This window comes from Salmo salar, chromosome ssa21, assembly GCF_905237065.1.
Source record: "Salmo salar chromosome ssa21, Ssal_v3.1, whole genome shotgun sequence".
NCBI lineage: Eukaryota > Metazoa > Chordata > Actinopteri > Salmoniformes > Salmonidae > Salmo > Salmo salar.
In genome coordinates, this window is record NC_059462.1 from 2,428,294 (window position 1) to 2,453,184 (window position 24,891).

General features: G+C 42.2%; 1 protein-coding gene across 2 annotated transcripts in view; it reads left to right on the forward strand.

Annotated features, from left to right (window-relative positions):
- The window catches only part of dachd (dachshund d), a 381,753-nt gene that overhangs the window by 185,250 nt on the left and 171,612 nt on the right, over positions 1–24,891 (forward strand). For both annotated transcript variants that reach the window (XM_014163781.2, XM_014163783.2), the window contains exon 3: positions 10,256–10,408. In XM_014163781.2, the coding sequence (XP_014019256.1) occupies positions 10,256–10,408 (153 nt within the window). The remainder of the gene's footprint in view (positions 1–10,255; positions 10,409–24,891) is intronic.

Sequence of the window (24,891 nt, forward strand, 5' to 3'; positions counted from 1 at the left end):
GGGCAAGACAAAATATTTAAGTCCCTTTGAACAGTGTATAGGTGCCAGTGTCAAGAACTGCAATGATGCTGGGGTTTTTCACGCTCAACAGTTTCCCATGTGTATCAAGAATGGTCCACCACTCATAGGACATCCAGCCAACTTGACACAACTGTGGGAAGCATTGGAGTCAACATGGGCCAGCATCCCTGTGGAACGCTTTCGACACCTCTTAGAATCCATGCCCCAAATAATATAGGCTGTGCTGAGTGCAAACGGGGGGGTCAACTCAATATTAGGAAGGTGTTCCTAATATTTGGTATACTCAGTGTACGTCAATCGTACACTGTAGGTGAAAGAAACATTCAAAATGCGTACATCACAATGCATCAGAGAATGCCATATGCTGAACTCTAACAGTCCTTTGAGCTGCACCTGATTTGTGGCAGCCCCGGAGGTGATTTCAATATTTACTCTGTAGTCTGCTCTGCATACGTCTCATTTGGAAAACAGTTGACTCTCAGCCATTAGACAGAAATTAAAGGTGACCTTCAGGCTGGGCAGAGGCCACATTTATTATGTGGAGAGAAGTATCGCCTTCTTACCAAGCCTCGTGTGTGTGTGTGTGTGTGTGTGTGTGTGTGTGTGTGTGTGTGTGTGTGTGTGTGTGTGTGTGTGTGTGTGTGTGTGTGTGTGTGTGTGTGTGTGTGTGTGTGTGTGTGTGTGTGTGTGTGTGTGTGTATCTCTGTGTGTATGTTTTTGTGTGTGACGTTTCTATGCATATGGAACAGCAGAGGAGCCCGTGCAAATGAGAGGGCCCTCAGTGACATGATGTGTACTGTTTGTCAATATGGTCCCAATATATTTTAAGATGCAAACAAGGCTTTAAATGATATGCACCTCCATGTCAGTGGCTCAGATTGGCTATTGCCATCTGCATATCTTCTGCTTGAGAGAGGAGTTTAGTGTGTGTACATATATGTGTGTGTGGTTGTGAATTAGAGGTACATGTTCCAATTCTGCCTCTCCTTGTACTTACAGCACACAGCTAATAGCTGCTCTCGAGTCACGCCTCTGAAATGTGACAGCTAAGATAGACTCATATGTTGGCTTGTCCTGTGAAGAGTCTACATGCAAACCAAATTCCACATGTACACTGTTTGTTTCAGGGCAGATTTTTTTAAATCTGCGGCAGACCATTTTACCTCAAAGTTTTGGTTGAACTGCTATTTAATGGAATGTAATATCTACAGTTTTTCACAATTCCTGACATTTAATCCAAGTACAAATTCCCTGTTTTAGGTCAGTTAGGATCAACACTTTATTTTAAGAATGTGAAATGTCAGAATAATAGTAGAGAGAATGATTTATTTCAGCTTTTATTTCTTTCATCACATTCCCAGTGGGTCAGAAGTTTACATACACTCAATTAGTATTTGGTAGCATTGCCTTTAAATTGTTTAACTTGGAGAGTTAAAGAGAGGGATATCTTCAACCACCAACTTACCATCCTGAGACAAGGCCGAGTATAGCCCACAAAGATTTCCGCCACGGCACAACCCAAGGGGGGGCGCCAACCCAGACAGGAAGACCACGTCAGTGACTCAACCCACTCAAGTGACGCACCCCTCCTAGGGACGGCATGGAAGAGCACCAGTAAGCCAGTGACTCAGCCCCTGTAATAGGGTTAGAGGCAGAGAATCCCAGTGGAGAGAGGGGAACCGGCCAGGTAGAGACAGCAAGGGCTTAGTCAGGTTTGTAGGCAGGTAACTGAGTCAGGTTTGTAGGCCTCCTTGCTCGCACACGCTTTTTCAGTTCTGCCCACACATTTTTCCATAGGATTGAGATCATGGCTTTGTGATGGCCACTCCAATACCTTGATGTTGTTGTCCTTAATCCATTTTGCCACAACTTTGGAAGTATGCTTGAGGTCATTGTCCATTTGGAAGACCCATTTGCGACCAAGCTTTAACTTCCTGACTGATGTCTTGAGATGTTGCTTCAATATATCAACATAATTTTCCTCCCTCATGATGCCACCTATATTGTGAAGTGCACCAGTCAGGTAGCAAAGCACCCCCACAACATGATGCTGCCACCCCCGTGATTCACGGTTGGGATGGTGTTCTTCGGCTTGCAAGCGACCCCCTTTTTCCTCCAAACATAACAATGGTCATCATGGCCAAACAGTTCTATTTTTGTTTCATCAGACCAGAGGACATTTCTCCAAAAAGTACGCTCTTTGTCCCCATGTGCAGTTGCAAACTGTAGTCTGGCTTTTTTATGGCGGTTTTGGAGCAGTGGCTTTTTCCCTGCTGAGCGGCCTTTCAGGTTATGTCGATACAGGATTTGCTTTACTGTTGATATAGATACTTTTGTGCCTGCTTCCTCCATCATCTTCACAAGGTCCTTTGCTGTTGTTCTGGGATTGATTTGCACTTTTCACATCAAAGTATGTTTATCTCTAGGAGACAGAACGCGCCTCCTCCCTGAGCGGTATAATGGCTGCGTGGTCCCATGGTGTTTATACTTGGGTACTATTGTTTTTACAGATGAACGTGGTACCTTCAGGTGTTTGGAAATTGCTCCCAAGGATGAACCAGACTTGTGGAGGTCCCCAAATTCTTTTCTGAGATCTTGGCTGATTTCTTTTGATTTTCCCATGATGTCAAGTAAAGAGGCTCTGCGTTTGAAGGTAGGCCTTGAAATACATCCACAGGAACACCTCCTATTGACTCAAATGATGTCAATTAGCCTATCAGAAGCTCCTAAAGCCATGACATAATTTTCTGGAATTTTCCAAGCTGTTTAAAGGCACAGTCAACTTAGTGTATGTAAACTTCTGACCCACTGGAATTGTGATACAGTGAATTATAAGTGAAATAATTGTAGGAAAAATGACTTGTGTCATGCACAACGTAGATGTCCTAACCGACTTGAAAAAACTATAGTTTGTTAACAAATTTGTGGAGTGGTTGAAAAACGATTCCTAACTAACTTCCGACTTCAACTGTAAATGTTATCTACAGAAGATACCATTTCCTTTATAAACTGTTTCCTTCATACAACTGTTTTCCTTTACACTTTTCATCTCATGGACCTAGGTTTGCTTGCACCCTTTTCATCTCAGTGATATCTGCATCATTGAATGTGGAAAACTGTACTCAAGTCATGTTTTGTTAACTGTATCCACATTTTGATACAGGGTATTTAAAGAAATTATGCTCTCATAGATTTTGTTTCGCCCTGGCCCTATACGTAGGTGAATTGTGTTTATGAGCCTTTGTTCTTTCTGTATAACACTGTTTCTATTGCAAAATCTATTGCAAAATCCGAAATTAGCTGTGTGACCATAATACCCTCCAATCTCACCATTAAGCTCGGGGCCCTGGGTCTGAACCCCGACCTGTGCAACTGGCTCCTGGACTTCCTGACGGGCTGCCCTCAGGTGGTGAAGGTAGGAAACAACACCTCCACTTCGCTGATCCTCAACACAGGAGCTCCACAAGGGTGCGTGCTCAGCCCCCTCCTGTACTCCCTGTTCACCTATGACTGCGTGGCCACGCACACCTCCAACTCAATCATCAAGTTTGCAGACGACACAACAGTAGTAGGCCTGATTACCAAAAATGACGAGACAGCCCGCAGGGAGGAGGTGAGGGCCCTGGCAGATTGGTGCCAGGAAAATAACCTCTCCCTCAACGTCAACAAAACAAAGGAGCTGATTGTGGACTTCAGGAAACAGCAAAGGGAGCACGTGTCTATCCACATCGACGGGACCGCAGTGGAGAAGGTGGTAGCTTCAAGTTCCTCAGCATACACATCACTGACAATCTGAATTGGTCCACCCACACAGACAGTGTGGTGAAGAAGACGCAACAGCGCCTCTTCAACTTCAGGAGGCTGAAGAAATGTGGCTTGGCCCCTAAGACCCTCACAAACTTTTACAGAGGCACAATTGAGAGCATCCTGTCAAGCTGTATCACCGCCTGGTACGGCAACTGCACCGCCCATAACCGCAGGGCTCTCCAGAGGGCGGGGGCAAACTACCTGGCTTCCAAGACACGTACACCACCCGATGTCACAGGAAGGCCAAAAAGATTATCAGGGACATCAACCACCCGAGCCACGGCCTGTTTACATTTTTTTTCATTTTAGTCATTTAGCAGACGCTCTTATCCAGAGCGACTTACAGTAGTGAATGCATACATTTCATACATTTTTTCTCCGTACTGATCCCCTGTGGGAATCGAACCCACAACCCTGGCGTTGCAAACACCATGCTCTACCAACTGAGCCACACAGGACCACTGGGTCATCCAGATGGAGAGGTCAGTACAGGTACGTCAAAGCTGGGACCGAGAGACTGAAAACAGCTTCTATCTCAAGGCCATCAGACTGTTAAATAGCCATCACTAGCCAGCTACCACCCTGTTACTCAACTCTGCACCTTAGAGGCTGCAGCCCTATACACATAGAGATGGAATCAATGGCCACACTAATCATTTTAATAATGTTGAAATACTTCTGTACTCATCTCATATGTATATACTGTATTCTATTCTACTGTATTTTAGTCAATGTCACCCCAAAATTGCTCATCCTAATATTGATTTATTTCTTAATTCCATCATTTTACTTTCAGATTTGTGTATTGTTGTGATCTGTTAGATACTACTGCACTGTTCGAGCAAGGAACAACATTTGATTTGATTTGATAAAATTAGTGTTTCTCTTACAAAGAACAGAGATGGCATTGACCAAAAAACCCTATGATTAATACATATTTTCACTAATTACATTTCACTCACCTGAAAACAGTTCCAGTGCGGCTTTGTTCAGTCATTAAAAAATGACATATAAATGAATTAGTGAAGGTCAGTCAATACAGAAAATATGCAGTGCAGTTGCAAAAACCATCAAGCGCGATGATGAAACTGGCTCTCATAAGAACCCCCAGAGGAATGGAAGACCCAGAGTTATTCAAATAAATTCTTAACAGACACATCTCAATATCAACTGTTCAGAGGAGACTGAATCAGGCCTACTAAAGGATACCAATAAGAAGAAGAGACTTGCTTGGGCCAAGAAACACGATCAATGGACATTAAACCAGTGGAAATTTGCCCTTTGGTCTGTTGTCCAAATTGGAGATTTTTGGTTCCATCCTCTGTGTCTTTGTGAGACGCGGTGTGGGTTAACGGATGATCTCTGCATGTGTATTTCCCAACGTAAAGCATGGAGGAGGAGGTGTGATTGTGTGGGGATGCTTTGCTGGTGATACTGTCTGTGATTTAGTTAGAATTCAATGCACACTTAACCAGCATGGCTACCACAGCATTCTGCAGCGATACGCCTTCCCATTTGGTTTGGGCTTAGTGGGACTATCATTTGTTTTTCAACAGGGCAATGACCCACCACACCTCCAGGCTGTGTAAGGGATATTTGACCATGAAGGAGAGTGATGGAGGGCTGCATCAGATGACCTGGCCTCCACAATCCTCTGACCTCAACCAAATTGAGATGGTTTGGGATAAGTCGGGCCGCAGAGTGAAGGAAAAGCAGCAACAAGTGCTCAGCATATGTGGGAACTCCTTCAAGACTGTTGGAAAAGCAATCCAGGTGAAGCTGGTTGAGAGAATGCCAGGAGTGTGCAAAGCTGTCATCAAGGCAAAGGGTGGCTATTTGAAGAATCTCAAATATAAACTATATTTAGATTTGTTTAACACTTTTTTGGTTACCACATGATTACATATGTGTTATTTCGTAGTTTTGATGTCTTCACTATTATTCTACAATGTAGAAAATAGTAAAAATAAAGAAAAACCATTGAATGAGTCGGTGTTCTAAAACTTTTGACCAGTGTGTATGTGTGTGGAGAGTGATTGTGCTGGCATGTGTGTGTGTATGCAAGTGTGCAACTGAGACCTGGCCAAGATAAAGCAAAGCAGTGCGACACAAACAACAACACAGAGTTACACATGGAATAAACAAACATACAGTCAATAACAAAATAGGAAAAAAGTCTATATACAGTGTGTGAAAATGAGATAAGATAAGGGAGGTAAGGCAATAAATAGGCCATAGGGGTGAAATAATTACAATTTTAGCAATTTAACACTGGAGTGATACATGTGCAGAAGATGAATGTGCAAGTAGAGATACTGGGGTGCAAAGGACGGGAAAAAAATAACAGTATGGGGATGAGGTAGTTGGATGGGCTATTTACAGATGGGCTATGTGTACAGAGAAAAGAGTCGGCCCGAGAATTGAACCCTGTGGCACCCCCATAGAGACTGCCAGAGGTCCGGACAACAGGCCCTCCGATTTGACACACTGAACTCTGTCTGAGAAGTAGTTGGTGAACCAGGCGAGGCAGTCATTTGAGAAACCAAGGCTGTTGAGTCTGCCGATAAGAATGTGGTGATTGATAGAGTCGAAAGCCTTGGCCAGGTCTATGAATACAGCTGCACAGTATTGTCTCTTATCGATGGAGGTTATGATATCATTTAGGACCTTGAGCGTGGCTGAGGTGCACCCATGACCAGCTCAGAAACCAGATTGCATTGTGGAGAAGGTGTGGTGGGATTCGAAATGGTCGGTGATCTGTTTGTTAACTTGGCTTTCGAAGACTTTAGAAAGGCAGGGTAGGATAGATATAGGTCTGTAGCAATTTGGGTCTAGAGTGTCTCCCCCTTTGAAGAGGGGGATTACCGCGGCAGCTTTCTAATCTTTGGGGATCTCAGACGATCCGAAAGAGAGGTTGAACAGGCTAGTAATAGGGGAATATATTTCCATGTGGTCATGTCTCTGTGTAGTACTGTGCATTTTCCAGAGTCCGTTCTGGACTTGGGCACTGTAAAGAGACCCCTGGTGGCATGTCTTGTGGGGTACGCATGGTTGTCTGAGCTGTGTGCTTGTTGTTTGAACAGACCGCTCGGTGCTTTGAACATGTCAAAACATCTCACAAAGACAAGTAGTGATGCAGTATTTTGAGCCAGGAGAGATTGACATGATTGCATGTCATTGATATTAGCTCTCTGTGTACATTGAAGGGCTAGCCGTGCTGCTCTGTTGTCGGCCAACTGTAATTTGCCTATGTCCCTCTTTGTGGCACTTGACAATATGACTTGGCAGTTGTCCGATGTAAAGAAAGCAGAGCAGTGCTTTATTACGGAACGACCTATCCCCGTCTTAGCTTATCCCCAAAGCCTTCCCTGTGGCTCAGTTGGTAGAGCATGGTGTTTGCAACGCCAGCATAGTGTGTGCAACGCCAGGGTTGTGGGTTCGATTCCCACAGGGGACCAGTACAAAGAATAAATAAAAATAAATGCATGAAATGTATGCATTCACTACTGTATTTCGCTCTGCATAAGAGTGTCTGCTAAATGACTAAAATGTAAATGTTAGCTACTGTTGCATTTATATGTTTTGACCATGACAGTATGCAATCCAGGGAGTTTACACCAAGCAGTTTAATCTCCTCAACTTGCTAAATTTCCACATTATTCAAAAACATGCATCCTGTTTGCAATAAGTCACATAATAAGTTCTATTGACTGACTCTTTGTGCAATAATATTGTTTAAAATGCTTTTTTTAATGACTATCTCATCTCTGTACCCAACACATACAATTATATGTAAGGTCCAGTGGTGGATAAGTACCCAATTGTCTTACTTGAGTAAAAGTAAAGATTAATTATGAGAAAATGACTCAAGTAAAAGTTAAAGTCCCCCAGTAAAATACTACTTGAGTAAATATCTAAAAGTATTTGGTTTTAAATGTAGTTAAGTATCAAAAGTAAAAGTATAAATAATTTAAAATGTCTTATATTAAGCAAACCAGACAGCACAATTTTCTTGCTTTTTGATGTGCGATAGCCAGGGGCACAGTTCAACACTCAGACAAAATTCCCAAACGAAGCATTTGTGTTTACTGAGTCTACCAGACCAGGCACAGTAGGGGTGACCATGAATGTTCTCTTGATAAGTGCGTGAATTAGACAATTTTGCTGTTCTGCTCAGCATTCAAAATGTAACAAGTACTTTTGGGTGTCAGGGAAAACGTAAGGAGTAAAAAGTACATTATTTTCTTTAGGAATGTAGTAAAAGTTATAATAATAGTTATAGTAAAGTAAAGTACAGATACCCCAGAAAATGACTTAAGTAATACTTAAGTATTTTTACTTAAGTACTTTACACCACTGGTATGGTCCCTTAGTCGAGTAGTGAATTTCAAACACAGATTCAACCACAAAGACCAGGGAGGTTTTCCAATGCCTCACAAAGAAGGGCACCTATTGGTAGATGGGTCAAAACAAAAGCAGGCACTGAATATCCCTTTGAGCATGGTGAAGTTATTCATCACACTTTGGATGGTGTATCAGTACACCCAGTCACTACAAAGATAAAGGCATCCTTCCTAACTCAGTTACCGGAGAGGAAGGAAACCGCTCACGGATTTCACCACGAGGCCACAGAGTTTAATGGCTGTGATAGGAGAAAACTGAGTATGGATTAACAACATTTTAGTTACTCCACAATACTAACCTAATTGACAACGTGAAAAGAAGGAAGCCTGTACAGAATACAAATACACTTTGTCATTATGGCGTGTTGTGTGTATCAATTTAATCCATTTACAATTCAAGCTGTAACACAACAAAATGTAGAATAAGTCAAGGGGTATGAATACTTTCTGAGGCACTGTACACATGCATACCCACACACACACACACACACACCCACCCACACAAACACACACTTCCATGCACATACAACAACCCCCCGCCCACGCACAGAAATAATGGCATGCCATTGCATATATGTTTTCCTGAGTCCATCTGTTCCTATCAAAGCACACAGTGACGTCAATACAGTGTTAGTGGGGAGAGATAGAGCCAGCAACACATTCATAGCAATCACATGTACAAAACAACATCTCGTCTACATGTTAACCTGCTGCAAAGCTATTTCATGTCATAAGATGTCATATTTACCAGCCAGTGGGGGAACAGGCTGCGTAGAGTTACATAGTAACATTGTGCTGTTGTCAGCAGCATGAAAAGCTCCTCTCATAGAACATGGGACTGGTATTTTGGGTTTCGGATATTTGTCATTTTTGTGTTCCATGCTACGCCAACATGTTTTCTGTTCAGGTATTTATGTTTTGATACAGTATATAATAAGTTTGTAATTAAACATATACACACTACCGTTCAAAAGTTTGGGGTCACTTAGAAATGTCCTAGTTTTTGAAAGAAAGCAAAAAAAATGTGTCCATTAAAATAATATCAAATTGATCAGAAATACAGTGTAGACATTGTTAATGTTGTAAATGACTATTGCAGCTGGAAACGGCAGATTTTTTTATGGAATATCTTCATAGGCCCATTATCAGCAACCATCGCTCCTGTGTTCCAATGGCACGTTGTGTTAGCTAATCCACGTTTATCATTTTAAAAAGCTAATTGATCATTATAAAACCCTTTTGCAATTATGCTAGCACAGCTGAAAACTGTTCTTAGGATTAAAGAAGCAATAAAACTGGCCTTCTTTAGACTAGTTGAGTATCTGGAGCATCAGCATTTGTGGGTTTCAGCTACAATAGTCATTTACAACATTAACAATGTCTACACTGTATTTCTGATCAATTTGATGTTATTGTAATGGACAAAAAATGTGCTATTCTTGAAAAAAAAAGGACATTTCTAAGTGACACCAAACTTTTGAACGGTAGTGTACATATAGTTTTATTCTTCATTTATATACTGTACACATTCAGTATGTAATATGCTGTATGTATGCATGAATTGTTCTCTTATCTCTTTGACCTTCAGACAACACAGCACTTTCTTTTGATGCATACATATTTTGTTATACTGTAGGATACAGACAGAAGAGGAACAAGAAGTGTGTGACAGAATGGCAGTGGGACTGGGGTACACAGGTGTATATGTGCTGTAGGAAGTCTAACCTCTAGACCAGGAATAGGCAACTAGATTCAACCATGGTTGGAGGCCTTGAACATGATTATAATAATTTGTACACAGAAAATTGCCCCTAGTAACACTTTATGATCAAGTTCCCTAATAAATCATTTAAATTTGTAAATGCTTGTTGTTCATTATGTGTGAATAATTCCTAAGATCATTCACACAATGTTTAATATAAAACCTTTTTAAAAGCCTTTAAGAAAGAAGCCGACCCTTGTTATAGACCAAGTAAGTATAACATTTTAACTGCTTCCTGTTCTCTCTGGTGCGGTGTGTCCAGGGCTGACAGCAGCGGCGGCGGCAGCTGCCAACGCGGCCATCGCCGAGGCCATGAAGGTGAAGAAGATCAAGCTGGAGGTGATGAGCAGCTACCACAGCAACGCCAACCAGCATGGGGCCAATGGCGAGAACGGAGATCTAAGCTCCAGCGTGGGTGAGTCAGTCAGTGTGACTTTCATACACACAGATGCAAGCGCATGTGCACGTGAACGTGCATACACTCACACAAAGACATGCATCCAGATATCAATGCAGGTATGAATACATATGCAGACGCACACACACACACACATGCATAAGCAAGGCAAGGATCAGAGTTTGCAGATCTTCATACAGAGCTACATACAGCTTGTGTTGAAACAATGCTGTACATTTGTACACCTGAATGCCACTCCAAGAATCAATGCACCCGTACAGTAGCTGTCAAGCTAAACTACTGGATTACAAACATACCTATTCTTCAAGTGTGGAGCACAATGTAGGTAGTTCAGAGAATGCAGGTCCAGTTGAAACATCTACAAACTATTTTTGTTTTCCTTTTATTTATTTATTTATTTGTACAATTATTGTGCATTTTCATATAGAGCTAAACACATGGTCTAAGTCTTTGTAATGCAATGGTACATTCTGTCTCTACTGCACTGTAAAATCCAATCTAAAAACAACACAGAGATTGTTAAATACTAAATTTAATCCATAAACACTGTATCCCAAAGCTATTAGCCAATAACTCAGTCTCTAATTTCTTTAATTTAATCATTGCTTTTTCAATATGTGCCATTTCAATTAATTATTAGCCCAGAAATACAGACAGATTTAGCTAATATTGCCACCGAGCCACTTAGCGTACTGTGGAAAATGATAATATAGTGTTGAATTATTATGAGCCCATTACAAATTATAGGATCCATGTAATCCCTAAAGCTTTGGTTCGCTAAATAGTGTTTTTGATTCACTTACTCTTGCTAAGTGTCTCGATTCATGAATACATTTCGACAGAAGTACTAAGCAGTATAAACAAAGAAGCACAATTCTTTAAAAAAAATGTTGTACGGTTTTATTTGATCTTTTATAAACAATACAAAACATACAAATGACAACATCATACAAACATCAATTACATCACACCTGCCCAGACTCACTAGCCCACACCCCCCGTCTCCAGCGCCCACATCACTTTCCTCTACATGGCCTGAAACTTCACCATTTTGTTTCTCTCCATAGCCCATGCAGTTTCAATATTGAAATAATAAATAATTTGATTTTCCATTGTGTTAATAATGGCTGATTGATTTCCAGGTTTTTAGTATACATTTTTTCAAAATGAGTGATGAGAAGAGAATTGTCCTATCCACTGGGTATCTCACTACACACTCCTATGTCATGTCTTGAAATATGCAGATAGATGGATTAAAAATCAGTTGACATTATAATACTTCTGACACCCAACGTTCTAGCTCTGCCCATGACTTCCAGACTTTATAGCATTCCCTGAAAGCATGGATTATTGAGTCATTATTTGTTTTACACTCATGACTCTGCCATTGTGCTGTAGAATTTGTGAATTGTGTCTCCTGTATAATACATTCTATACATTAGCTTATACTGGGTTAAGCATAACTTTTAATTAACTGTAATTTTGTTAGTTATGCTCCAACTTTCCCTCCATCTACATTGGTCAGTCCAAAATGACATATTCATTCTGTCATGGAAGTCATTAACGGTTTGTATGCCTTTAGTTTTCCATCTGGACCAATTTATCAGTGAATTGTGAAAAGCTATCCAAGGATGTTCTATCAGGTTGTGTTTTTAGGGAGTGATATTGGTTCTTGTAGAATCCGTTTCATTTTCTTCCATATTGTTAGTGTTTTTAACTATGACACATAAAAAGTTTCTGGGGATGAGCGTGCATCTTCAGTATGTAACCATTGTTCCTCTTTAGTTTACTTAACTATATGTCGTAGGTAAAAGCCTAGGATAGTGAGTGAATACAATTCCAGGTCTGGAAGGTTAAAACAATCCTCAAACTTAGGAAGATGTAAAATGTCTGTTATGATGACTGAGTATACTTTTTTAAAAAAGGTCTTCGGTGGGGCAATTGGTATTACCGAGAATAAATATAAAACTTTGGGAGCCATGCTATTCTGAAAAGGTTTATTCTACCTGTAAGATTTTTGGGAAGATTGTTCCATTTAATTAGATCTGCTTTCATATTGTTGAAATGAGATAAAGTTATCTTTATATATTTGTGTGTTTGTTGTCACTTATTGAGTATCCTAAATATCTGATATTTGTTGTGGTCTACTTAAAGGATTGCTGATCTGCTTTCGTACTTTTTGAGAAGCACAATTCATGAGCTCTGAGGTCATCAATCCAAGAGAATAGACCAATAAAAAAAAGAAAACGACAAATGAGAAAACAAGGCTATGAGATTACCAAAATGAAGAAAAATGTGAATAAGAGCTAATAAGAATGACAATGGAGTTAATAAAAAGCTGTTTTATCTTTTTACAATTTAAATTGAAACCTTGAGCACATGGCCTGCCAGCCACACATAAGAACGCACTCCCTGAAGAATCATAATTCTGTTGAAGGGAACAGTGGTGCGTGTGCGCGTGTACATGTCTGTGTTTATTTGTGTGTATACGCACACACGTGTGTGTGTATGCATGAGTGTGGATCCGCATGCATATGTGTGTGTTGGTGTGGATACACGGGCCACGGCATTAGCTCCCTGAGTGAAATATATCGCGGTGACGCCTCTCGGCCCCATCCACAATCAATTGGATTATTTTCCTTTAATATTTACTCACAGCGATGAGATGCTTGTGTGCATGGTGATGAACAGTTTGCCACTGGCATTTGAAGGTGACCTGTCACTGTGTATGGACAAATCTATCGCTCGTGGAACTGTAGAAAATAAATCATTAGGGGCTAGGCAGGGAGACATACATTCTCTCTCTATCTATTTCTCTCTTTCTATACCCATCTCCCTCTCTCTCTTTCTCTCCTTCTTCCCCTTCTCGCTTACTCTCCCCGGATTTAAATCGCTCTCAGATTTATGATTTGAATTAATGCTTTGTTTCGTTAAAGCAATGGCTTGCTGAGAAAAATTATGTTTGGTACTGAAGCCATCTTTATATTGATTACTGGGTGACAGAAATGTCTTGTTTTTTTCAGCCAGTCTTGTGTGACAGGGTGTCCAGCAGAAGTCATCTTAATCAGTGGTTCTCTAACCTCTCCTAGGGGACCCCCAGCCATTCCTGGTGTTGGATCTATTCCAGAGCTGGTACACTTAATTCAACTTGTCAACTAATTATGTGAATCAGGTGAACTAGTTGAGGGCTACAACAACATTGTGAAACGTCTGGGGGTCCCTAAGGACAGGGTTTGAGAACCATTGATCTAGATAATCAGCAGGAGATATATGGCCCTTGTATAGTCTCTTTAGATGGACAACGGAGAGAGAAATGAATGTTTAACCAACATTTATGAAGGGAAAATCAACATTCCTTTAATGTTATGGCCTACAGTAGTATAGTCTGTTCAGATGGATTGCGGAGAGAGAGCAATGTTTAAAAAGGGAAAGCAACATTCCTTCAACATTATGTAGTTAGTATACTCTCTTCAGATGGGCCAGGGAAAGAGAGCAACATTTAAGCAACGTTTAAAAAGGGAAAGCAACGTTCCTTCAACATTATGTAGTTAGTATACTCTCTTCAGATGGGCCAGGGAAAGAGAGCAACATTTAAGCAATGTTTAAAAAGGGAAAGCAACGTTCCTTCAACATTATGTAGTTAGTATACTCTCTTCAGATGGGCCAGGGAAAGAGAACAACATTTAAGCAATGTTTAAAAAGGGAAAGCCAAAGTTTCTTCATCATTTAAAAAGGAAAAAGCAACATTCCATCTATGTTTAAATTGCTAGTTGTACATAAAGGTTTGTTTGAATAGACCAGGAAGGGTCAGCTATTGTCAAATGGAATTTCTCCTCAGATACTTACCTGGTTAAATGAAAGAGTCATGTTTGTGAAGGGATCTCTTTTACTGAAAGGAAACGTATTGCGTTAAAACAAAAAAGTTACCTATTCCACTGTAGCATTAATATGGCGCCAGAGAACAAGGCTGACGTTTTACATATTCCGAACCAATTGTGCTTTTTTGTTCGTTTCTTTGCAATGTTTAACTTGTTTTTTTAACTTATTTTGTACATAATGTTGCTGCTACCGTCTCTTATGACCGAAAATAATCTTTGGAAAGATTCAACTACCAATGGGACATTCAAAACTGTCGTATCTTTTGCTTCACGGAGTCGTGGCTAAACGACCACATTATCAACATACAGCTGGCTGGTTATACGCTGTATCGGCAGGATAGAACAGCGGCATCTGGTAAGACAAGGGGCGCCGAAATATGTATTTTTGTAAATAAAGGCTGGTGCACGATATCTAAGGAAGTCTCGAGGTTTTGCTCACCTGCGGTAGAGTATCTCATGATAAGCTGTAGACCACACCATATACCTAGAGAGTTTTCATCTGTATTTTCCATAGCTGTCTGCATACCACCACAGACTGAGGCTGGCACTAACACCGCACTGAATGAGCTGCATTCTGCCATAAGCAAACAGGAAAATGCTCACCCAGAGGCGGCTCTCCAAGTAGCCGGGGACTTTAATGCAGGGAAACTTAAATACGTCTTACCAAATTTCTATCAGCATGTTAAATGTGCAACCAGAGGGAAAAAAACTCTGCACCACCTTTACTCCACACACAGAGACACATACAAAGCTCTCCCTCGCCCTCCATTTGGCAAATCTGACCATAATTATATCCTCCTGATACCTGCTTACAAGCAAAAATGAAAGCAGGAAGCACCAGCGACTCGATCAATAAAAACGTGATCAGATGAAGCAGATGCTAAGCTACAGGACTGTTTTGCTAGCACAGACTGGAATATGTTCTGGGATTCCTCCGATGGCATTGAGGAGTACACCACATCCGTCATTGGCTTCATCAATAAGTGCATTGATGATGTCATCCCCACAGTGACTGTAAGTACATACCTCAACCAGAAGCCATGGATTACAGACAACATCCACACTGAGCTAAAGGCTAGAGCTGCCGCTTTCAAGGAGCGGGACTCTAACCCGGAAGCTGAGAAATGCCTCTATGCCCACCAAAGAACCATCAAAAAGGCCTAAGGCGTCAATACAGGACAAAGATTGAATCGTACAACACAGGCTCTGACGCTCGTCGAATGTGCAGGGCTTGCAAACGATTACGGACTACACAGCCGAGAGCTGCACAGTGACACGAGCCTACCAGACAAGCTAAACTACTTCGATGCTCGCTTCGAGGCAAATAACACTGAAACATGCATGAGAGCACAAGCTGTTCCGGAAGACTGTGATCACGCTCTCCTCAGCCGATGTGAGTAAGACCTTTAAACAGGTCAACATTCTCAAGGCCGCAGGGCCAGACGGATTACCAGGACATGTACTGCAAGCATGCGCTGACCAACTGGCAAGTGTCTTTACTGACTTTTTCAACCTCTCCCTGTCCTGAGTCTGTAATACTAATATGTTTTAATCAGACAACCATAGTCCCTGTGCCCAAGAACACTAAAGTATCCTGCCTAAATGACTACCAACCCGTAGCACTCATGTCTGTAGCCATGAAGTGCTTTGAAAGGCTGACATGGCTCACATCAACACCATTATCACAGAAACCCTAGACCCACTCCAATTTGCATACCGCCCTAACAGATCCACAGATTATGCAATCTGTATTGCACTCCACACTGCCCTTTCCCACCTGGACGAAAGGAATACCTATGTGAGAATGCTTTTCATTGGGGCGGCAGGTAGCCTAGTGGTTAGAGCGTTGGACGAGTAACCGAAAGGTTCCAAGATCGAATCCCCGAGCTGACAAGGTAAAAATATGTCAGTCTGCCCCAGAACAAGGCAGTTAACCCACTGTTCCAAGGCCGTCATTAAAAATAAGAATTTGTTCTTAACTGACTTGTTAGTTAAATAAAGGTAAAATAAATATAAAAATAAATTGACGACAGCTCAGCGCTCAGCATTCAACACCATAGTGCCCCAAACCTCATCAATAAGCTAAGGACCCTGGGACTAAACACCTCCTTCTGCAACTGTATCTTGGACTTCCTGACAGGCCACCCCCAGGTGGTAAGGGTAGGTTTCAACACATCCGCCATGCTGTTCCTCAACACAGGGGCCCCTCAGGGGTGCGTGCTTAGTCCCCTCCTGTACTCCCTGTTCACTCATGACTGCATGGCCAGGCACGACTCCAACACCATCATTAAGTTTGCCGATGATCACATTGAGGGAGAGGTTGCTGTCCTGGCACCACACTGCCTGATCACCGACAACGACAATACAACCTATGGGGAGGAGGTCAGAGACCTGGCTGTGTGGTGCCAGGACAGCAACCTCTCCCTCAATGTGATCAAGACAAAGGAGATGATTGTGGACTACAGGATAAAGAGTACCAAGCACGCCTCCATTCTCATTGATGGGGCTGTGGTGAAGCAGTTTGAGAGCTTCAAGTTCCTTGGTGTCCACATCACCAACAACCTAACATGGTCCAAGCACACCAAGAAAGTTGTGAAGATGGCACGAGAAAACCTATTCCCCCTCAGGAGACTGAAAATATTTGGCATGGGTCCTCAGATCTTCAAAAGGTTCTACAGCTGCACCATCGAGAGCATCCTGGCTGGTTGCTTCATTGCCTGGTATGGCAACTGCTCGGCCTCCGACCGCAAGGCCCTACAGAGGGTAGTGCGTACTGCCCAGTACATCACTGGGGCCAAGCTTCCTGCCATCCAGGACCTCTATACCAGGCGGTGTCAGAGGAAGGCTCTAAAAATTGTCAAAGACTCCAGCCAACCTAGTCATACACTGTTCTCTCTGCTACCTCCCGACAAGCGGTACCGGAGCGCCAAGTCTAGCTCCAAGAGGCTTCTAAACAGCTTCTACCCTCAAGCCATAAGACTCCTGAACGTCTAATCAAATTGCTACCCAGACTATTTGCATTGCCCCCCTCTTTTACACCTCTGCTACTCTCTGTTGTTATCATCTATGCATAGTCACTTTAATAACTCTACCTACAGTACATGTACATATTGCCTCAACTAACCGGTGCCCTGCACATTGACTCTGTACCGGTACCCCCCCTGTATATAGTCTCGCTATTGTTATTTTACTGCTGATCTTTAATATTTCTTATTCTTATTTGTATTTTTTTCAAACTGTATTGTTGGTTAGTGGCTCTTAATTAAGCATTTCACTGTAAGGTGTAAACCTGTTGTATTTGGTGCATGTGACTAATACATTTTGATTTGATTTGATTTGAATTACAACAGCTCATTTGACACATGCCATGAAGAGCATAAACATTTTGCTCATGTTTGCAATATAATCTGCTTCACTCTCAGCACTCAGGCTCTTGTTGATGATACTGCTTAGGCTAATGCTTACACTGTAGGGCAGTGCTGATGAGGAAGTGAATTAATGCTCTCTATTAAAGAAAGAGAGTCCATAGAAATTCAAAAGGGTTGATAGTGATAATGACATTGTAACTATTGAAATACGTAATATGACTACTAATAGTTTCAGACAAAAGCAGAGACAGTGTCAGAGACAGAGAGGCAGATACAGGAATACAAGTCAGAGGCAAAGCAGAGACAGAGAGATAAATGCAGAGGTAGATACAGAGGTAGCGGACAGAAACAAAGGGAGGGACAAAGGCAAAGGCAGACACAGAGGCAGACACAGGCAGAGGTCGAACCAGAGAGACAGAGACAGAGCTAAAAACAGAAGCAGAAACATTTACAGAGGTAGAGAAGGAGGCAGACAAAGGTGAGGTAGAGGTAGAGACAGAGGTAGAGACAGAGGCTGAGACCGAGACAGGGAGTGAAGGACACCTTGTTCTGTTGGTGGAGTAGGATTGCTTTGCGTCTTTGTGTTGACGGCAATGGAACAGGCTAAAGTTTCTCTCCCCCACATCAGAGAGAGAGAGAGAGCTTGTTCGCTGATTAGACAAACAGTTTGTCTCTCACTCTCTTTGATTCTCCCTGGCAGTCTTGCGAATGAGGTGGTGTGTGTTGGTTTCAAAGGGGGTTCAGAGGCCCTCTCGATGTGTACAATGTGGATTGTTCTTGAGGCTTTCAGGAAATGCCACAATTACAGATCACAGACCCAGGTAGAGCATGTGGGGCACTAGGCCTTTCAGTTGGATAAACGTCCAGCCAGCTAAATCAAATCAAAATGTATTCGTTGCGTACACAGTTTAGCAGATGTTATAGTGGTTGCAGCGAAATGCTTACGTTACTAGCGCCTAACAATGTAGTAAAATGTCAAACAAATAATACATTTAAAAAAACAAGAAAACAGAAAGAACAACAAGAAATCAAGAAATGTCAGAACGAGTCCAATAGCAGCCTAATTAGCACTGTAACAGTGATCCAAATGCAATCTACAGTTGAAGTCGGAAGTTTACATACACCTTAGCCAAATACATTTAAACTCAGTTTTTCACAATTCCTGACATTTAATCCTAGTAAAAATCCCCTGTTTTAGGTCAGTTAGGATCACAACTTTATTTTAAGAATGTGAAATGTAAGAATAATAGTAGAGAGAATGATTTATTTCAGCTTTTATTTCTCTCATCACATTCCCAGTGGGTCAGAAGTTTACATACACTCAATACGTATTTGGTAGCATTGCCTTGGGTTAAATGTTTTGGGTAGCCTTCCACAAGCTTCCCACAATAAGTTGGGTGTATTTTGGCCCATTCCTCCTGACAGAGCTGGTGTAATTGAGTCAGGTTTGTAGGCCTCCTTGCTCGCACACGCTATTTTCAGTTCTGCCCACAAATTTTCTATAGGATTGAGGTCATGGCTTTGTGATGGCCACTCCAATACCTTGACTTTGTTGTCCTTAACCATTTTGCCACAACTTTGGAAGTATGCTTGGGGTCATTGTCCATTTGGAAGACCCATTTGCAACCAAGGTATAACTTCCTGACTGATGTCTTGAGATGTTGCTTCAATATATCCACATCATTTTCCTTCCTCATAATGCCACCTATTTTGTGAAGTGCACCAGTCCCTCCTGCAGTAAAGCACCCCCACAACATGATGCTGCCACCCCCGTGCTTCACGGTTGGGATGGTGTTCTTCGGCTTGCAAGCATCCTCCTTTTTCCTCCAAATATAACGATGGTCATTATGGCCAAACAGTTCTATTTTTGTTTCATCAGACCAGAGGACATTTCTCCAAAAAGTACAATCTTTGTCCACATGTGCAGTTGCAAACCGTAGCCTGGCTTTTTTTATGGCAGTTTTGGAGCAGTGGCTTTTTTCTTACGGAGCGGCCTTTCAGGTTATGTTGATATAGGACTCGTTTTACTGTGGATATAGATACTTTTGTACCTGTTTCCTCCAGCATCTTCACAATGTCCTTTGCTGTTGTTCTGGGATTGATTTGCACTTTTCACACCAAATTACGTTCATCTCTAGGAGACAGAACGTGTCTCCTTCCTGAGCAGTATGACGGCTGCGTGGTCCCATGGTGTTTATACTTCCATACTATTGTTTGTGCAGATGAACGTGGTGCCTTCAGGCGTTTGGAAATTTCTCCCAAGGATGAACCAGACTTGTGGAGGTCTACGATTTTTTTTCTGAGGTCTTTGCTGATTTCTTTTGATTTTCCCATGATGTCAAGCAAAGAAGCACTGAGTTTGAAGGTAGGCCTTGAAATACATCCACAGGTATACCTCCAATTGACTCAAATGATGTCAATTAGCCTATCAGAAGCTTCTAAAGCCATGGCATCATTTTCTGGAATTTTCCAAGCTGTTTAAAGGCACAGAATTGTGATACAGTAAATTATAAGTGAAATAATCTGTTTGTAAACAATTGTTGGAAAAATTACTTGTGTCATGCACAAAGTAGATGTCCTAAACGACTTTCCAAAACTATAGTTTGTTAACAAGAAATTTGTGGAGTGGTTGAAAAACTAGTTGTAATGACTCAAACCTAAGTGTATGTAAACTTCCGACTTCAACTGTATATGTATCTTCACTGGATGAATTTACAAAAGATATACAAGGAATGCAATATACAATAGCAGAAATATTAGAATGAGCTACGTCGAGAAGTATATAAATACACAGTAAAGTACAGTGTATAAATATACTGTACAAAAGGAAATTAGCTTCCGGGACCTGAGTCCGGAATATAAATAATATACATGTATTTGAATGATGTGTATAGACAGTATGTGAATATAAAAGGTGTGAATAGCAGTAGTTATATAATTAGTCATGACTAGAATTGTTGTTAGAGTAGGTCAGGGCGTGACAGGGGGTGTTTGTCTGTTTTTGTATTTCTAAGTTCAGTTTCTAGTTTTGTATTTCTAGGTTGGTATTTGTTTAAAATTACCTCCAATTAGAGGCAGCCGGTTGTCGTTGTCTCTAATTGGAGGTCATATTTAAGTTGATGTTTGTCCCACTTGTTTTGTGGGTGATTATATTTTGTGAGTAGTGCATTAAGTTTCACAGTTTAATAAATATGTGGAACGAAACAGACGCTGCATTTTGATCCGATCATTCAAACAGCCGTGACAAGAATACAGTATATGCAGTGCCTTCGGAAAGTATTCAGACCCCTTGACATTTTCCACATTTTGTTACGTTACAGCCTTATTCTAAAATAGATTAAATAATTTTTTCCCCTCATCAATCGAACACAATACCCCATAATGACAAATCCAAAACTGTTTTTTGTAGATTTTTGCAGATTTATCAAAAATAAAAAAGCATAAATACCTTATTTACAAAACTATTCAGACCCTTTGTTTCCATTGATCATCCTTGTGATGTTTCTACAACTTAATTGGATTTTACCTGTGGGGAAATTAAATTGATTGGACATGATTTGGAAAGGCACACACCTGTCTATATAAGGAACCACAGTTGACAGTGCATGTCAGAGCAAAAACCAAGCCATGAAGTCGAAGGAATTGTCCGTAGAGCTCCTAGACAGGATTGTATCGAGGCACAGATCTGGGGAACGGTACCAAAAAATGTCTACAGCATTGAAGGTCCCCAAGAACACGGTGGTCTCCATCATTCTTAAATGGAAGGAGTTTGGAACCGCCTGGCCAAACTGAGCAATTGATGGAGAGCGGCCTTAGTCAGGGAGGTGACCAAGAACCCAATGGTCACTCTGACAGTGCTCTATAGTTCCTCTGTAAAGATGGGAGAACCTTCCAGAAGGACAACCATCTCTGCAGCACTCCACCAATCAGGCCTTTATGGTAGAGTGGCCAGACGGAAGTCACTCCTCAGTAAAAGGCACATGACAGCCCGCTTGGAGTTTGCCAAATGGCACCTAAAGACTCTCAGACCATGAGAAAGAAGATTCTCTGGTCTGATAAAACCAAGATTGAACTCTTTGACCTGAATGCCAAGTGTCACGTCTGGAGGAAACCTGTCACCATCCCTACATTGAAGCATGGTGGTGGCAGCATCATGCAGTGGGAGTGTTTTTCCACAGCAGGGACTGGGAGACTAGTCAGGATCGAGGGAAAGATGAACGGAGCAAAGTACAGAGAGATCCTAGATGAAAAACTGCTCCAGAGCGCTCAGGACCTCAGACTGGGGCGGAGGTTCTCCTCCCATCAGGACGACGACCCTAAGCACACAGCCAATACAACGCAGGAGTGGCTTCGGGACAAGTCTCTGGATATCCTTGAGTGGCCCAGGCAGAGCCCGGACTTGAACCTGATCGAACGTCTCTGGAGAGACCTGAAAATAGCTGTGCAGCAACGCTCCCCATCCAACCTGACAGAGCTTGAGAGGATCTACAGAGAAGAATGGGAGATACTCCCCAAATACAGGTTTGCCAAGATTGTAGTGTCATACCCAGTAAGACTTGATGCTTTAATCCCTACCAAAGGTGCTTCAACAAAGTACTGAGTAAAGGGTCTGAATAATTATGTAAATGTGATAGTGCTGTTGTTTTTTTTATTTTGATAAGTTAGCAAACATTTCTAAAAACCTGTTTTTGCTTATGGGGTATTGTGTGTAAATTGATGAGGGGAAAAACATGTTTTTTATAAATTTTAGAATAAGGCTGTAACCTAACAAAATGTAGAAAAAGTCAAGGGGTCTGAATATTTGTGGGTAAAATGGTATGTAAACATTTTTTTATGTGGCCAGTGTTCAATGGCTCTATGTACATAGGGCAGTGGTCTCTAAGGTGCAGGGCAGAGTACCCGGTGGTAGCCAGCTAGTGACACTAGCCGTGTGCATGCTGAGAAACTTGAAGCTTTTGAACCTCTCCACTGCGTCCCCATCAATGTGGATGGGTGTGCGCTCTCTCTGCTGTCTCCTGTAGCCCACGTTCACGGAGAGGTTATTTTCCTGGCATCACTCCGCCAAGGCACTCACCTCCTCCCTGTAGGCTGCTTCGTTGTTGTTGGTCATCAGGCCTACCGCTGTTGTGTCGTCAGCAAACTTGCTGATTGGGTTGGAGACTTGCGTGGCCATGCATTCATGGGTGAACAGGGAGTACAGGAGGGGCTGAGCATCACCTCTGTGGGGCCCCCATAATGAGGATCAGCGTGGCGGAAGTGTTGTTGCCTACCTTCACCACTTGGGGTCAGAATTTCAGGAAGTCTAGGATGCAGTTGCACTGGGAGGGGTTCAGACGCAGGGCCCTGACCTTAGTGATGAGCTTGGAGAGCGTTATGGTGTTGAAGACCGAGCTGTATTTGATGAACACCATTCTTCCATAGGTATTCCTCTTGTACAGGTGGGATAGGGTAGTGTGCAGTGCAATGGCGATTGCGTGGATCTATTGGAGTGGAATGAAAACTGTAGTGGGTCTAGGGTGTCAGGTAAGATGGAGGTGATATAGTCCTTAACTAGCCTTTCAAAGCACTTCATGATTAGAGAAGTGAGTGCTGTGGGGGGATATTCATTTAGTTCAGTTACATTCACTTTCTTGGGTACAGGAATGATGGTGGACATCTTGAAGCAAGTGGACACAACAGACTGGGATAGTGAGAGATTGTATATTTCCGTAAACCCTCTACCCAGCTGGTCTGCGCATGCTCTCAAGATGTTGCTTGGATTGCCTTCTGGGCCAGCAGCCTTGTGAGGGTTAACACCCTTAAATATCTTACTTACGTTAGCCATTAAGAGCTTGTGAGATGCGGGGGACCATGTCAGCGGCTCAGTGATGTTTTCCTCATAATGGGTGAAGAAGGTGTTTAGCTTGTCCGGAAGTGCGGTCAGTGTCCGCAATGTAGCTGGCTTTGGCTTTATAATCCATGATTGTTGGAGTCCCAGCCACATGTGTATTGTGTCTGAGCCATTGAATTGCCACTCCACTTTGTCTCTTTACTGACATTTTGCTATTTTAATTGCCTTACGGAGGTCTGTTTGTACACGTCCATGTTCGCAGTCACCCGTGAAGAACTTCTGTTTCAGTGAGTTGAAAAAAATAAAAACCCTGAATACCATTTCCCAAGTCATGTGAGGTTGACTGATCATCCATCGAGGCAACTGGACGCTGTATGTGGGAAGAACAGTCAACTGGAGGCTGTGTGTGGGAATAACAGTCAACTGGAGGCTGTGTGTGGGAAGAACAGTCAACTAGAGGCTGTGTGTGGGAAGAACAGTCAACTGGAGGCTGTATGTGGGAAGAACAGTCAACTGGAGGCTGTGTGTGGGAAGAACAGTCAACTGGAGGCTGTATGTGGGAATAACAGTCAACTGGAGGCTGTATGTGGGAGGAACAGTCAACTGAAGGCTGTATGTGGGAAGAACAGTCAACTGAAGGCTGTATGTGGGAAGAACAGTCAACTGGAGGCTGTATGTGGGAAGAACAGTCAACTGGAGGCTGTATGTGGGAAGAACAGTCAACTGGAGGCTGTATGTTGGAAGAACAGTCAACTGGAGGCTGTATGTGGGAAGAACAGTCAACTAGAGGCTGTGTGTGGGAAGAACAGTCAACTAGAGGCTGTATGTGGGAAAAACAGTCAACTGGAGGCTGTATGTGGGAAGAACAGTCAACTGGAGGCTGTATGTGGGAAGAACAGTCAACTAGAGGCTGTATGTGGGAAGAACAGTCAACTGGAGGCTGTATGTGGGAAGAACAGTCAACTGGAGGCTGTATGTGGGAAAAACAGTCAACTGGAGGCTGTGTGTGGGAAGAACAGTCAACTGGAGACTGTGTGTGGGAAGAACAGTCAACTGGAGGCTGTATGTGGGAAAAACAGTCAACTGGAGACTGTGTGTGGGAAGAACAGTCAACTGGAGACTGTGTGTGGGAAGAACAGTCAACTGACTGACCAAGACCAGTATGACCACCATTTCTTTACATTTGGGAACCAGCTGAGATAAAAGCTCTGAATAATACATGATGGAATGCCTGGGGCGAGAATTATTATTGTTATTATTAGAGTTTTTAAATTTGGTATCTCTAATGCAAGCAATAGGACACTGGTCGCTGATATAATTTGCAAAAACACCACTAGCAAAATATGTATGGGGACAGTTAGTCAGGATAAGGTCAATTAATGAGGAGTGTGCTAGGTTTTTTAC